Source organism: Alosa pseudoharengus, unplaced genomic scaffold (genome assembly GCF_046254945.1).
Source record: "Alosa pseudoharengus isolate Yale_2024_CS ecotype anadromous, Long Island Sound unplaced genomic scaffold, YU_APseudo_1.1 YU_APseudo_1.1_scf_24, whole genome shotgun sequence".
NCBI lineage: Eukaryota > Metazoa > Chordata > Actinopteri > Clupeiformes > Clupeidae > Alosa > Alosa pseudoharengus.
In genome coordinates this window covers 620,153-637,306 of record NW_027468689.1, presented here as the reverse complement: position 1 = coordinate 637,306, position 17,154 = coordinate 620,153, and the positions used below count along the sequence as shown (strand labels likewise).

The following is a 17,154-nucleotide window of genomic DNA, read 5'->3' as shown; positions in this document are numbered from 1 at the left end:
GACATTTCCCAATCAGCCAATTAGCCTCCAAATTGGGTGCTCGAGCCTCCCAGCGATACCTTCGTGCTGCAATACTGCATGACGTTACTACTGGTCAAAAGTCCTGTCAATCATAATGCAGATTACGCGACTACGACCCCGCCCCACTCCACCGACACTGATGGGCGTGTTGCGCGTGAGCTACAGCCAGAGAGGCGTGAACTATACTCCCCGTTACACGCGCACCTACTCACACCCGAAGCAACGGAGGAACCTCGTGCTGCATGTCTCCCTTTCCACAGGTCTGTGTTGTGACTGTGTTGACGTGCGCGTGTGACCCGAGGCAAGGCAAATCAGCGAGAAACGCCTTCCTGTTGGGTTTGGGTACATTTCGCTGTGTGGCATCTCGCACAGGTGCTTCACGGGAGAGCCACGGCACGGAAGCCTGGGCGGACCTCCCGGCGGTGTAGAAGCGAATAGGTGGTGAATGCTGATAGCACCGGTTGCATGCCGTTGCCTCTCCTCGCGGACGCTACCCACACCATCGCCCTTAGCGTTGAGGTGTTGAAGCAATAGGGCATTTCTGCCATGGCACATCGACTGAGATAGACGCGCGGGGACACTAACGCACACGTATAGCCCGAGGCAGACATTTGGACGCTTGGCTAGTTTACCACCTACATTCCACATGCCGGATCTTAAGGACCCAAGCATGGCAAGCATGGCCAAGTTCAAGAAGGACAAGGAGATCATCGCGGAGTACGAGAGCCAGGTGAAAGGTGAGTTCACACACACACACGCATGTTTAGACTGTGATGCTGCAGGTACACTCCCAGCTGGGCGCTCCCAAGGAGTGTGTGCGTGTGTGTGTGCGTGTGTGTGTGTGTGTATGTGTGTGAGAGTCAGTGAGTGTGAGGTGTATGTTTCTTTCCCTTCGCACTGGACACAGAAGGGTCATGAGACGTTTAGCTTGGAGTGCGGAGCTCCATCCAAAATCGCTGCCAGCTGAGTTGTAGTCTGTGTCCACACTCGGGCTAGTAGTGTGTGTATGTAGTGTGTGTGTGTAGTGTGTGCCAGAACGGGCTAGAACGCGCTGCGTCCCGTGCTGTCGGGGGCGAGGTGTGAGCCTCCCTGGTTACACTGCGCACACAGCCACCGGTCGGTACGCGAGCGCAGCGGGGATGAGTGCAACCATGTTTGATCGATAAAACCGGATACCGTGGAGCATGCGGGTGCCATGGCAACCGATTCTACCCACTCCGGTTGTGGAAAGGTGTATGCGCGTGCACTCCTCCCGGTTTCTAGGGAGATTAAGAATCAGCCGGCCACCTCCATACCGCCAGCTCTGTAGGTTTTGAATGTGTGCATTTCTTACACACACACACACACACACACACACACACACACACGGTCGCTTTTGAACCCTGGGGCTTTATGACCTTTATTTATCATTCATTAATGATCAATGGTGAGGCTCCATTGCTTACAGCTGCTGTGCATTCCAAGCTGCTTGTGTGTGTGTGTGTGTGTGTCGGTCGGTCGGTCGGTCTGTCTGTCGGTGGAATGCTGGTTCAGCTATTGTGCAGGTATGAGCCACTCGCCACATTAGGTGTGCACATTTTGTTGTACGTGCGTGTGTGTCGTGTGTGGGGGTGTGTGTGTGTGTGGTTCTCATTAATGCAGCACATGTGCACTGCAGCAACACACTATTGCCAGGCAGTTTTAGCGAGACATGGATCTGTGTGTGTGTGTGTGTGCAGGCATTCATGCGCTTATGTGTGTGTGTGTGTGTGTGTGTGTGTGTGTGTGTGTGTGTGTGTGTGTCCAGGCGTTCGTGCGCATATGTGTGTGCGTGTGTGTGTGTGTGTGTGTGTGTGTGTGTGTGTGTGTGTGTGTGTGTGTGTGCGCGCGCGCGCGCGTGTGTGTGTCCAGGCGTTCGTGCGCATATGTGAGTGAGTGTGTGTGTGTGTGTGTACGTGTGTGAGTGTGTGTGTGTGTGTGTACGTGTGTGAGTGTGTGTGTGTGTCCAGGCGTTCGTGCGCATATGTGAGTGTGTGTGTGTGTACGTGTGTACGTGTGTGAGTGAGTGTGTGTGTGTGTGTGTACGTGTGTGAGTGTGTGTGTGTCCAGGCGTTCGTGTGCGTATGTGTGTGCATGTGGACTTACAAGGGAGTGTTCCCTCTCCCTAAAAGAAAAAAACCATCAGCCTTCTGCTGTGTGTCCTGGTTCCCTGGCTGCTGGCCAAGTGTGTGTGTGTGTGTGTGTGTTTGTGTGTTGCCTAGGAGTAAGGCTGACCAATGGGTGAGCACTAGAGTAGAAGAGGGATCCCGGGAAAGCTCTGGAATGCTGGGCAGTGTTGTGTGTATGTATGGAGAGAATGTCACGTCCATCACTGTGACAGATGCATAGTCATGAGGGAAGTGTGCGTGTGTGTGTGTGTGTGTGTGCGTGTGTGTGTGTGTGGTCATGAGGGATATCACTGGTATTCTTAAATCTGCAGACCTATTCATATTTATCATTTATACACTCTCACACAGACAGCATGTGTTTTGAGCTGACCTTGAGATGCAGTCTCCCTCTGGTGTGTGTGTGTCTGTGTGTGTGTGTTAGAGTGTGTCATGAAATGATAGGAAATGGTTCTGTTTGTTGTAGGAAGGGTGATGGATAGAATTCAGGACATGACCCTAGCACCCTAGCACGCACACACACACACACACACACACACACACACACACACACACACGGACACTCAACTCATGTGAGCGCATGCACAATTTAAACATTCCTTATGTTCCATATTCACCGCACACAGGCACGCCACCCCGGTCAGATATGAAGGAAAGCTGCTGATGCAGAGATGTGGTATTAAAGGCTACATTCCAGAGTAGCGGTGACATTCTGTGGGGGAGGGAGGGGGGGGAGAGAGAGAGAGAGAGAGAGAGAGAGAGAGAGAGAGAGAGAGAGAGAGAGAGAAACGTGGTGTGAATGCTAATTGAGAGCAGCAGAGTTTTTGCCTTATCAGCAAGTAGCAGCATTATCTGTGTGTTGTACTCAGTTATGCAGTGACGCTGGCAAGAGAGTTTACACTCTAGCAGTGACACACACACACACACACATGCGGGTTAGGATATCAGCCTCTTATTGTGAAATGTTTTCCATGCCGCACCCAAATATGTTTTAATTTTTTGCATTAATTTTAATTTGTGTGTGTGTGTGTGCGTGCGTGCGTGCGTGCGTCGGAGGTACACACTCATTCCATTTCTGTGTACATCTAATTAGATCTGATGTGCACTTGGGGAGCTGGCAGGAGGCCAACTTGCTGCACCTGTGCAGCTGAAGTTCTGAAACACACACACACACACGGAGAAAGACACACACACACATGCCTGATGCATAAATGGATGCCTAGATGGCTGGATAAATTGATAGATGGATGGATGGACAGGGAGATGGACAGATAGATGTATGGATGAGCAGACAGGACAAACCTAACAAGCACTTTCCAATAGAGTCTCCACCTCACACTGGTCAATAGAAATGTGCTGATGCATCACAACACAACTGACCCTAGTATACTGCTCTTGCTCCATAACTGATCCTAGTACACTGCTCTTGTACGCCTCCATAAATGACCCTAGTACACTACTCTTGCTCCCTAAACGCCTCCATAACTGACCCTAGTATAGTGCTCTTGCTCCATAACTGACCCTAGTACACTGCTCTTGCTCCTTAAACGCCTACATAACTTGAAGCCATTATTCTGAAATAGAATAGCTACATCATATTGCTGTAAGTTTTTATCAGCTGATATCAGTCACACTCATATTATGGTGCGTCCCTAGATGACCTCGAGTGACCTAGAATGAGCTCTCCAGCCTCCATGCATGTGGGGAGCAGCGCTCTGCGTTGATGTGTTGATGTGGGGAGCAGCGCTCTGCGTTGATGTGCTGATGTGGGGAGTAGGGCTCTGTGTTGATGTGTTGATGTGGGGAGCAGGGCTCTGTGTTGATGTGTTGATGTGGGGAGTAGGGCTCTGTGTTGATGTGCTGATGTGGGGAGCAGGGCTCTGTGTTGATGTGTTGATGTGGGGAGCAGGGCTCTGTGTTGATATGTTGATGTGGGGAGTAGGGCTCTGTGTTGATGTGCTGATGTGGGGAGTAGGGCTCTGCGTTGATGTGTTGATGTGGGGAGCAGCGCTCTGCGTTGATGTGCTGATGTGGGGAGTAGGGCTCTGTGTTGATGTGGGGAGTAGGGCTCTGTGTTGATGTGGGGAGTAGGGCTCTGTGTTGATGTGGGGAGCAGCGCTCTGTGTTGATGTGTTGATGTGGGGAGCAGGGCTCTGTGTTGATGTGGGGAGTAGGGCTCTGTGTTGATGTGGGGAGTAGGGCTCTGTGTTGATGTGCTGATGTGGGGAGCAGGGCTCTGTGTTGATGTGGGGAGTAGGGCTCTGTGTTGATGTGGGGAGCAGGGCTCTGTGTTGATGTGTTGATGTGGGGAGCAGGGGCCTGTACTACGAAGGGAGCTTAACCTACCCAGATGTAACCCAGGGTTACTTTGTTAAACCGGGGTTGACAAAACCTGGTTATCTTTAGTGGTGTTAATCGGTACTACGACGCTGATTATGAAGTTGATTTGTTGAGCCGGGGTTAACCTCATTGGAGTTTGTGCGCGTTCACATAAAAGGGGCGGGTTGCAGCGCAAATCACCACTTTCAGTGATGACGCGTTCACCTTATTTTACGGATGAGCAATGCACAATTATTATGACAAGTTATGAGGAATTAAAACTCACTCTACGACAAAAATCAAATACGTCGGCAGTGAACAAAGCAAGGCAAGGCTGTTGGCAACGTATTGCAGATCGGGTAGCCAAAATGCCTAAAAGTAAAGTTTTATTTCCACATGTTCTTCAAATATGTGTTACGGAGGATTAGTAGCTTGCGGAATGTCTGAAATGAGTTGAAATAATTAAATAGCCTAATTTAAGTTCATATAAAGGCCTACAGATGCAACCCAATTCAGAAGTGGGCATATAGATTACAGTAATAAGGATAAATGAATGTTTAAGTAGCCCCCATTGACTGATTTAGTGTATGCCTAATCCTGTGAACATTTCAGATGCAACACCATTGCCAAACGCACATGGCAGCAGGTGAAAATGAAACACAAAAACATTATTCAGAATAGTAGGTTTATATAGTTATAGCTTGCATTAATATTTCTTAATTATGAAAACATGTAGGCCTAGCTTATAGCCTTCACTTGGTCTCTGTTTTACAGCTAAACAGAAAATGGTGTCTTCGAACACTACTGCAGGAGGAAAGGCACCAGAGTGTTTTACAGTAGCAGAAGAGTTGGCCATCGCATGGAGTGGAAGGCCGATTATGGAGGGGGTTGAAGGAGGCATTCGGTCGGATTCTGGTGCTGTGGAAATGTGTAGCCTTTATGTGCAGGCTACAGTAATATGACATTCAATTCAACAAGTTTGTTAAAATGGTGATTTTTATTTATTAGGCCTACTGTAGGCTATGTCCGATTTATTTTAGGCTATTCTTGCTCAGATGTTCAGCATACTGTAGGCCTATGTCCGATTTATTACGTACAGTATTCTTCCATCACCGATTGAATACATGAATGTCCACGTACGGGCATTGCTATGAGACGTCTTCCTAGATCATCTGACAAAGATAACGAATTCCCTCGGCTGACAATCTAGATCTTCATAGAGAATATCGTCCGGGTAGGCTATATATATTTTCTGGCGGTCTCTAAAACCCCTCGCCCTGCGAAGAGAGTCCCTCACGATTTGCGCTCCAATGTCGTATGGATCATCCAGGTACGCCGACATGTCTCGGGAGAAATTGTTAGTGGAGGGGTGGTACTTATAAAGGGTGTGGTTAACGGAAACCTCGGGTTAACCAAGAACATAACCTGGTCGGAGCAGGTTTGAGATGCAGCGTAAATTGCCATGGCAGCATACCTCGGTTAAAACCTATCCACCTTTCGTAGTACGGGTTAATCGGGAAGTTACGCCACACGTGATCAAGTTACTCTCGAAGTTACCCAGATAAGCCAGAAACCCCGCTTCGTAGTACAGGCCCCTGGGCTCTGTGCTGATGTGTTGATGTGGGGAGTAGGGCTCTGTGTTGATGTGGGGAGCAGCGCTCTGTGTTGATGTGGGGAGTAGGGCTCTGTGTTGATGTGTTGATGTGGGGAGTAGGGCTCTGTGTTGATGTGCTGATGTGGGGAGCAGGGCTCTGTGTTGATGTGGGGAGCAGCGCTCTGTGTTGATGTGGGGAGTAGGGCTCTGTGTTGATGTGTTGATGTGGGGAGTAGGGCTCTGTGTTGATGTGCTGATGTGGGGAGTAGGGCTCTGTGTTGATGTGATTGAATTGAAGGTGTTGTTAGCAGTCACTGAAGCTGGAGTGCTTATCGTTAGCCACTATTGGACTGTGAAGCTGGAGTGCTTATCGTTAGCCACTATTGGACTGTGAAGCTGGAGTGCTTATCGTTAGCCACTATTGGACTGTGAGCTTTGTGTGATATGTATCACTTCTCATGTGAGCTTTGTGTGGTATGAACACTTATCATGTGAGCTTTGTGTGGTATGTTTCACTTCTCATGTGAGCTTTGTGTGGTATGTAGCCTATCACTTAAGGATTTCAATGCAACCCAACTATTTATCTTGTGAGTGATATTAGATTGATTGCTAGGCATGAACTTTCTCTTCTCTGTGTAAACACAATCTGGTGTGAAGAGAGATGGATAGGACATCTACAGCAGAACCAATTTTAGAAACCTTACATTATTTGAATATAGGGGTCATTCTACGTCAGTTGAACCAGGGCCCACACACTTAGGTCTCAAAAAATTCTGAAAAAATGACCAGGTGTACCTATGTTACCCAGGAGACACACTGTAAAATTACTCTTATGTAAGATCAATACTTTCCAAGATACAGCCAGTTTTACAGGAGGAGGGGGTGTAGATTTTGTTCGGGCTCTTTTTTTTGTCAAAGTTCACAAGCCCACAGCGCAAGATATAAACCATGTAGGAGGCTCAAATTTTGCATGCTGGTACATAAATAGGAATAGTATGTAGCAAAATCGTCACGTTTGGTCTGGATAATCCTGCATGGTCATAGCTGTCCCTCAAAGTTGATACAAATTTTATTGGAGTTTTTGGCTGGGCTCTGTTTAGGCCTTCAGAAGACATATTTGTACTCAACATGTCAATGGGGCATTTTGCCCATGTTCAGGGTGGAAAATAAAAAAGAAAGATTTGCATAAGACAAGTTAAAATGTGTGTTTTCAAAAAGAATGGATCATGGAGAATAAGGAAAAACATATTTAAAAAATCTTTGTATATTCCCACAAGGTGTTTGGGTGCTCTGAAAATGATAACCAAAATTATTTTTCAGACTTAAGGTCTGCTGTTCAGACCCTGAATGGATTTATTTTCTGTTCATTGCTTTTTGTGAGAGTGTTTCTACTTATCTCAGTAAGGAAAATAAATCAAGAGCCTATGTTGAGTACAAATATGTCTTCTGAAGGCTTAAACAGAGCCCAGCCAAAAACTCCAATAAAATTTGTATCAACTTTGGCTGTATCTTGGAAAGTATTGATCTTACATAAGTGTGTCTCCTGGGTAACATAGGTACACCTGGTATTTTTTTCAGAATTTTTTGAGACCTAAGTGCGTGGGCCCTGGTTGAACTGGCGTGGAATGACCCGTAGACTAGTAGACTGGTGCTTACGGGAGCACGTGCAGTGTAAACCTGCACTGTTGATTAGAATGAAAGCATCTCCTCCATGTATGAATCTGAATATAACATTAAGCATCACAGCAAGCAAATGCGTAACAGCCTCTGTGTAACTTTTTTTACACATGAATCTCTCCATCATCACATATGATGGCGTACACTGGTATTCACGCCAGTAGAGCTTGTATTGCCTTAGAAATGAAGCCTGGGTCCGATGGGGAATATTGTTTCATTCGGCTACTCGGATGCCTGCAGAGGGTAAATGAATTGGAAGGAAATCTGCAGTCAGATCAGAGGAGAGGAGACGCCGGAGAGAGATTCTCTTCCAGAAAACAATGACTGCACAGAACGCTGTGCGTGATAAGAGCTATGCTTTTGACATTGGCGCCAATCTCAAATAAGTGGAAAGGACTCCTTTTGTGCCTTTTAATGAGCACGACTATAGAAAGGGAGTCTGGATCTTTTCATTTTCAGCGTGTTGCGTCTCCAACCCCCAGGAGAGAGTCTCCCTGTGTGGCTGCAGATGTTCCAGATCATTCTGAAGGCGTGAAGCAGCGACAGCCAGCAGGGGCCTATAAGAGGCTGTACCTGTGAGAGAGGCTGTACCTGTGAGAGACCAGGAGAGACCAGGGGCCTATAAGAGGCTGTACCTGTGAGAGACCAGGAGAGACCAGGGGCCTATAAGAGGCTGTACCTGTGAGAGACCAGGAGAGACCAGGGGCCTATAAGAGGCTGTACCTGTGAGAGACCAGGAGAGACCAGGGGCCTATAAGAGGCTGTACCTGTGAAAGACCAGGAGAGACCAGGGGCCTATAAGAGGCTGTACCTGTGAGAGACCAGGAGAGATGCAGCGTGCGTAGGTGAGGAAGGAGGCGGTCAGAGAACAGGATGGAGGTCTGAAGGTGAAGGTGGTGGTGGTGGTGATGATGGTGATGAGGGTGGTGGTGGTGATGAGGGTGGTGATGATGGTGATGAGGGTGGTGGTGGTGATGATGGTGATGAGGGTGGTGGTGGTGATGAGGGTGGTGATGAGGGTGGTGGTGGTGATGAGGGTGGTGATGATGGTGATGAGGGTGATGGTGGTGATGGTGGTGATGAGGGTGGTGGTGGTGATGAGGGTGGTGATGGTGGTGATGGTGGTGATGAGGGTGGTGATGAGGGTGGTGGTGGTGATGAGGGTGGTGGTGGTGATGGTGGTGATGGTGGTGATGATAGTGATGATAGTGATGATGGTGATGGTGGTGCTGCGCCCAGGTGCAAGTGGATGCAAAGGGAAAAAAGAGATTACAGAGCGTTTCCTGTGCGTGGATTAAACCTATACAGAGCGTTTCCTGTGCGTGGATTAAACCTATACAGAGCGTTTCCTGTGCGTGGATTAAACCTATACAGAGCATTTCCTGTGCGTGGATTAAACCTATACAGAGCATTTCCTGTGCGTGGATTAAACCTAGTCCAAGACTGAACACTTTGCCCAATGGAAATCTCCATTGGCGTTCATTTTCAGGTCCGGAGGATGCCCTTAGACCAGGTTGGTGTTCCTGGGGGCAAGCCTATATTTCAGGCCCAAATGATCCAGTTGATACATTGGGAGGTTAGTGTGTTGTATGCTTCATAAAATGCACATGTACAAAAAAACTCAACTATAATCAGATAAAAGGGGTTAGAGAAGAAGATAATTAATCAGGGAACATGTGAATAAATAAACAAAAACACGTTACCACATAAAAGCAGAAAAATGACACTAAATGTATATGTCTGGCCAGTATAACATGTTCGCGAGATCAGCCATTAACTGCTGCTCCCCCTGTTGGTATCATCTGGATAAGCGCTCATTAGCTCCTCCCCCTGTTGGTATCATCTGGATAAGCGCTCATTAGCTCCAGATCCAGCTCAGTTGGAGTCCAATGGAACAGTTCCAGACCACAATGAACTCACTAAATGTGGGTTTGGCAGAGCCAAGGTTTCTGGTCACAGCAACTCTGCTCAGCCACTGTGTAGTGTCAAGAAATGCAAAGATATTTGAAGGTGTGAAAGAAAGACAATGAGCAAATGCAAAGATATTTGAATGTGTGAAAGAAAGATCAGGTCAAGTCAAGTCAAATTTATTTCTATAGCGCAGCAGCTGAGCTGCACCAAAGTGCTTCACAATAAAGTGCTAAGTGCAATAAACAAAAGAATGACCTAAGGCAGAGGGGAAAAAAACAATAAGTAAATGCAAAGATATTTGAATGTGTGAAAGAAAGACAATGAGTCTGTTCTCAACAGCAGCACTTGTAAAAGCATGCGGTCACTTCCCTGTAAGGGACCTTGATGGCCACCTGTATGACTAAAACAGAGATGAGGGGAATAAATACGTTCAGTCCAGTGTGCATGTTTGAAGTGGCAGGTAAGTAGATGGTTTAAGAGCCAGGAGATGCTTTTAGGCCGGTGGAATGCCATGATGAGACATTTGGTCTAGATCAGGGGTTCCCAAACTTTTCCACGACAAGGCCCCCCAAATACCACTAGGTTCTGGCCAAGGACCCCCTTGATATGTTACTTAACCCATCGACAATACTACGGCAAACGTAAAAATACATTGAGCTAATCCTAATAATTATTTTAGCCACAAGCACTTCGCGATGAAGCATACAGTGTGTAAAAATTGCATTTGGGGCTTTCTGCTGTATGAGAGCTATCACTCTACTATTATTCCCAGTTATTATCATGGAAAATATAATATTCAGATATGCGACAAATTATTATAATGGCATTGTATTTTTCAAATGTATTTATTTGTTGCTTTTATTTTTCCTTCCAACTTGCTGAGGCCCCCCTGGCACCCGCTAGCGGCCCCCACTTTGAAAACCACTGGCCTAGATTAAGGTGAAATGCTGGGTGTCTGCAAACATGAGCACCAATGAGAAATATCGAGTTCTCTGGATGAGGAGGAGAGGATGAGGATGAGAGGATGAGAAGAAAGAGGAGGATGAGGAGAGGATGAGGATGAGGAGAAAGAGGAGGATGAGGATGAGGAGGAGTGGATGAGAAGAAGGAGGAGAGGATGAGAGGATGATGAGGAGTGGATGAGGAGGAGGAGTGGATGAGGAGGAGGAAAGGAGGAGGAGGAGAGGATGAGAAGGAGGAGAGGATGGAGAGAGTGCTCTGTACTGTGTCTGTGAATGAATATGTCTCTGTGTGAGGGAGTGGTTTGTCTCTGAGAAGATTTGAATAGTCGTGAAACTGAAACAGAAGATTTGAATGGTTGTGTGTGTGTGTGTGGACTCGGAGTCTGAAAGGTGCAGCACCACTCCAGTGTTTCCCACAGAATTGGATTCAATTTGTGGCGGTAGCTGACTTGGACAACGGGGGGGGGGGGGGGGGATTAAGATCGTCTTGGTAGTGTATAGGTCTAATTAAGTGCCTGTCACTTTAAGACGTTCGTGATTAACACAGTTAATGTTGTTGGCTGCTGATGTGTGGATGCAATTCATAACGTTTTCTGCATAGTTAAAATAAAGGTTCCTACTTCTCCTTGGGACAAGCACTTTTGAATTTTGGAAAACACTTTTCCATTTACATCGGGATTTTGCAAACATTCAGTGTCAAAGTCAATAAAATGAGCCCTTTAACGAAATTGACAAGCAGCTAAGTAGGCTAAGCATGCTAAATTCGACATCCAAACAGTATTCTAACGTTAGCTTTGAGATACTGCTTGATTGCATAACTTAGTTTAGTCTTCAATGTAGCCTACTATGTTGTGATAAGACCTTAGCAGAGTTAACTTGAATGCAGCAGTTTTGAACAAATTTGTGCAGCATGGTCACGATGCTAAGCAGATTTAATAGCAATTTAGCCAGCCATGTTCTATGCAATGCTTCTATGTGGCAACAATCCTTCAACAATCGTGAATATTTTGTTAAATGCACATGCAGAGCGGCAGCGGGCTACGAGAGAGAGCGGGGCGGGGCAAGGAAAGGCTGCGTGCGTAAAAAGCGCAGCTCAATGGCAATGCAAGGATTTGATCTTATATTTAATTTAAATTAAATTAAATTAAACATAGAATATTAATCTGTGGCGGCCGATTTTGATTTTGTGGCGCCCCGCCACAGATTAGTCAATGTATGGGAAACACTGCACTCTCTTCTTTCTTTGTCATCCTCTGTGTCTAAAAGGTGTGTGTGTCTGTGTCTGTGTGTGTGTCTGTGTGTGTGTGTGTGTATGTATGTGTCTGTGAGTGTGTCTGTTTGTGTGTGTGTGTGTTTGTGTGTAGGTGTGTGTGTGAGAGTGTTAATATCCTTACCCATTTTTTGGTCGTATAGTAGAAACGATAGCATGTTTTTTTAGCACTGCCTCTTTTCCCTGTACGAAGTGAAGCATTGCATTATGGTCCACTCTCCACAACCCAAGATGCTCTGAAAGAGAAGCACACAGCATACTATTCTTATATATATATACTATACTATATAGTATAAGTATATATACTCTTTTGATTAGTCTCTGCATTTATCCCAATCCATGAATTAGTGAAACACACTCAGCACACAGTGTACACACAGTGAGGTGAAGCACACACTAATCCCGGCGCAGTGAGCTGCCTGCAACAACAGCAGCGCTCGGGGAGCAGTGAGGGGTTAGGTGCCTTGCTCAAGGGCACTTCAGCCGTGCCTACTGGTCGGGGTAACCAGTAGGCCACGGCTGCCCCGAAATATAACCCAAGATGGTCTGAAAGAGAATCACACAGCATACTATTCTTATATATATATATTAGGGGTGTAACGGTTCATGTATTCGTATTGAACCGAAACGGTACGGGCGTCACGGTTCGGTGCATGAATTTACACGGAGAATACACGGTATAAAAATACATAAAACTCGTGTGCGGATTAATTAATGTCATGCGCAATTACTGTTAAGTAGCGAGAGTTACGGGAGTTCTTTAGCGACACCTAACGCTAATCTGTAGCCTCGCCTTAGCTCTGAAGCTCTGATTGGCGCCTATGTTTTTTTTTGTCAGGTCGTCGGTCGAGTCCGTCAGTCATTAGCAGCACTAAGATTAGACCTACAAGAGTTAGAGGATCCGCTGGTCTCTTTAAGATCGCAAGTTTGAGAACTTCAGTTACAGTAACGTTAGTACAGGCGGAAGAGTGGTGGATAAAATGAAATTGTGTGTCGGCGTTGTTCAGAATTGGGTATGTGAGTGGAAAAAATGCTACACATATTTGAAGCCATCACCCAGATGATGTAGGCTACCAATCACTGAAACGAGGGGAAAGAAACTTCCCGTGCGCTTCAGCAGCCTTTGGATACACATACAAATAGGGCCAAAACCTATGGCTTAAATTAAATGATTTCGTAATGACAGAAAGCTATGTAAATCGCGTGGTAATTACCTTTATGTTGGGGTAACTTGTAACTTCTCACATGAGGAGCTGGTAGTGTAAGTGCATAGACAGTAAAATAAAGTGACAACGCTAACCAGGCTAATAAACAAACCATGCTACGGTGAGTAAGGGCAAAGTCACGTGACTTCTAGTTGTAGTCTCTTTATGAAATGAAAGGAGCAATTTCGTTTTTTAAAAAAAGGCAAAACAGTGTGATATTTTCACAGTTAGTAGGCTAGATTATTACTTTACACACAATGAAAAATATTGAGGCAAATTGTAGACCCTTCCATATACAACTAAACACAGATGTTGAAGGTCTTGCTTAAGTGGATTTTTAAAAATAATTTTCTATGTAATTTGCACTTTCAGAAATAAGAGATGCTGTAGGCCTATTTTCAGTTTTATAGCTGATTGTCTTATTTTGTTTACAAGTTACAGATTGAGTCTGGGCACTTATTGTACTGTTTAGCCTACATCTTACACACTTCAGGCTGTTGCAGATAGCTCAGGGAAGAGACTGTATGACACTAGGTGGTACAGCCTGAGACATGTACAAAAAAAAATGCTTTCTGCATTTTTGTTTTGCTTTTCCCTCCATTGTACCAAACTCGTACCGAACCGTGATGTCCGAACCGAGGTATGAACCGAACCGTGACTTCTGTGTACCGTTACACCCCTAATATATATATATACTATACTATATAACCCAAGATGCTCTGAAAGAGAAGCACACAGCATACTATTCTTATACATATATGCTATACTATACTATATAAACCAAGATGGTCTGAAAGAGAAGCACACAGCATACTATTGGACTATTCTTCCTTGTAAGACAGCGGAGTCCATTAGTGCCGATGCCACGGCCAGCCTTTAATTCATATATTATTTATGGCGCTTGTTATATCCACCATTAATTAACTAGAGTCATGGGCCATTTGTTTGGGGCGGCCATGTTTCATCTGATAACGGTGTGTGACGGGCAGCATTCCACTCATGTCCTTTTCCTGTCAAAAGGAATCCTTCAGATCATCGTTTTTTTGCAATGTACACCAGAGGGATGTTAAATTCCTGGTGCTGTAGTTTAGTTTGGGGATTTCCAGTCAAGCGGCCAACCGACTATTCACCATCAAAAAGAAAACCACCAACAAAGTGACATTTGTGGGCAAAGAGCATCACCAACTGAACAGCCTTTGAGAGTATTTCACTGGAGTCACCACGGACACCCTGCTTCATTAGGACCACAACACTCCCAGGGTGCACCTCACCGCATTATCAACAGGGTTAGGCTAACCAGGGCTAACCAGGGGGCACCTCACCGCATCATCAACAGGGTTAGGCTAACCAGGGGGCACCTCACCGCATCATCAACAGGGTTAGGCTAACCAGGGCTAAGCAGGGGGCACCTCACCGCATCATCAACAGGACACGAGCATCATCTGGTCGCACACATTAGCCCTTGTTGTCCAAAAGCGAGTGTTTGTAGCAGCAGGATACGGGAACTGGACACTGAGGCAGCTTTGCTAACACAACAGAACAGTGGAACAGAGTGGAGAACGGAGGAGCGTACTGTACCAGGCTCTGCAGACAGCTGGCCTCATCACACACAGACACAGACACACACACACACACAGACACACACACACACACACACACACACACACACACACACACACACACACACACACACACACACACACACACACACACACACACACACATACACACACACACAGACACACACACACACACACACTCACACATACACACACACAGACACACACACACACACACACACACAGACACACACACACACACTCACACATACACACACACACAGACACACACACACACACACAGACACACACACACACACTCACACATACACACAGAGACACACACACACACAGAGACACACACACACACACACACACACACACAGATGATGTTCTTTTCTTTCAGAGATATCTGCTTTAGATAGCGATGGAGTAAAGAGTGTGTGTGTGTGTGTGTGTGTGTGTCCAAAAGGTGAAGCTAGGTCATCGTTAATCACACTCAATCTGTTAACTATGGGAAATTACATTTTCATGACTGTGTGTGCACGTGTGTGTTTGGAAAGATAGTTGTATATGTGAAAGGCAAGTCTACAACCAGCACACTGACCCCATTAGATCTCTCTCTCTCTCTCTCTCTCACACTCACACACACACACACACACACACACACACTCACACTGTAATGAGAATTACATTTCCTAAATTTAACAAAGTCTGTGTGATTAGTCACAGCCTGGCCAAGAAATGTCCTTTCTCTCGCTCTCTCTCTCTCTCTCTCTCTCTCTAACACACACACACACACACACACACACACACACACACAGCGAGAGAGGGAGAGAAACTCACTAAGACACTCCCATTTAACCAGGCATTGGCTTTACCACATGACATTGATTTTCAAAGCACACAAGCTCAGATTCCTTGGTCCACCCATTTAATTTAAACACACACACACACACACACACACAAATACTGAGTGTAGGAGGCATTCTCCTGTGTGTGTGTGTGTGTGTGTCTTCACGCAGGCACGCTTTTGCCTGTTTGATGTACAAAGCATGATGTCTGCGCGGTCTCTCTTTCTCCCCCCCCCCTCTCTCTCCCTCTCTTTCCTCTGTACAAAGCATGATGTCTACGTGAGTGTGAGTGTGTGTGTGTGTGTGTATCTCTCTCTCCCTCTCTTTTCCTCTGTGTGTATCAGGTTTTTTTCCCTCCTCATCTCAGGGTTATCAGCAGAAGCACGGTCTCCATGGTAACCCAGCATCAGACTCGAGCGAGACGCATCATCCACGGGTCAGGGGTGTAAAGTTCACAGACGGCTGCCTCGGAGGCGACCTTGAAAGCCACCTTGGCTTCAAAAAAATGGCAGCAGTTGCTTTTTAGAGGAAACAAATGGGTGGTTTCCTCGTCTGATTGACAGCTCATATCTGTGCGCTTCCTCCAGTGAGCTTCTGACATGTCTCTGCTCTGACCAATCAGGATCCTCTGCTTGGATCTGGTGTTTCACTGCAAGGAGAAGGCTGCAGGGCTGGTTAGCAGTAATGTAGTAGCCCAGGACTAAGTAACACAGTGAACAGTGATTCTCCTTTAAGGAGCATTTAGCTTAGCATTAGCGCTAATCCCTCTCCAGGGAACCTGCCCTAGAGCTAATTAGCACTGTTCATTTAATGGATGTCAGACCACCCTGCTTTTTTCCCACAAAAAACAATTTGATCAGACCTATTGGTAGGGCGTGTCACTCATTTTTAGACGTTGGCTGTTTATTGCTCTGGTGTGAGCGTTTTTTCACCTGTTTTTCTTGCATAAGCTGTATTATTTTTATGAAATGCCTTTGCAGCAGACTGCTACAGAAAATATTGGTTCTCTAAGATCTGTATCTATTTCCATTTGCAGAGACCGCAGCAATGCATATGTTATACTCCACGAGTAATGCATAGGTTATACTCCATGCAGTAATGCAGAGGTTATACTCCACGAGTAATGCATATGTTATACTCCATGCAGTAATGCATATGTTATACTCCATGCAGTAATGCAGATGTTATACTCCACGAGTAATGCAGATGTTATAGTCCATGCAGTAATGCAGATGTTATACTCCATGCAGTAATGTAGTGTGTGTGTGTGTGTGTGATACTCCATGCAGTAATGCATATATTATACTCCACGCAGTAATGCAGATGTTATACTCCATGCAGTAATGCAGATGTTATACTCCATGCAGTAATGTAGTGTGTGTGTGTGTGTGTTATACTCCAGATTTTCAGGGAAACTAGCTCACTCTCCTGTGTGTGTGTGTGTGTGTGTGTGCGTGGGAAACTAGAGCTCTCTCTCCTGTGTGTGTGTGTGTGTGTGTGGAGCTCTATCTCCTGTGTGTGTGTGTGTGTGTGTGTGTAGAGCTCTCTCTCCTGTGTGTGTGTGTGTGTGTGTGTATGAGTTCTCTCTCCTGTGTGTGTGTGTGTGTGTATGTAGAGCTCTCTCTCCTGTGTGTGTGT

The 17,154-nt window shown here is 46.0% G+C and overlaps 1 protein-coding gene across 1 annotated transcript in view; it reads left to right on the top strand.

The window, feature by feature from the left end:
- Nucleotides 1-691: 691 nt before the first annotated feature.
- Nucleotides 692-17,154, top strand: part of srgap1b (SLIT-ROBO Rho GTPase activating protein 1b) — a 104,712-nt gene continuing 88,249 nt past the window's right edge. Inside the window, exon 1 of the mRNA XM_076303772.1 lies at nt 692-758. Coding sequence (XP_076159887.1) covers nt 692-758 — 67 coding nt within the window. The remainder of the gene's footprint in view (nt 759-17,154) is intronic.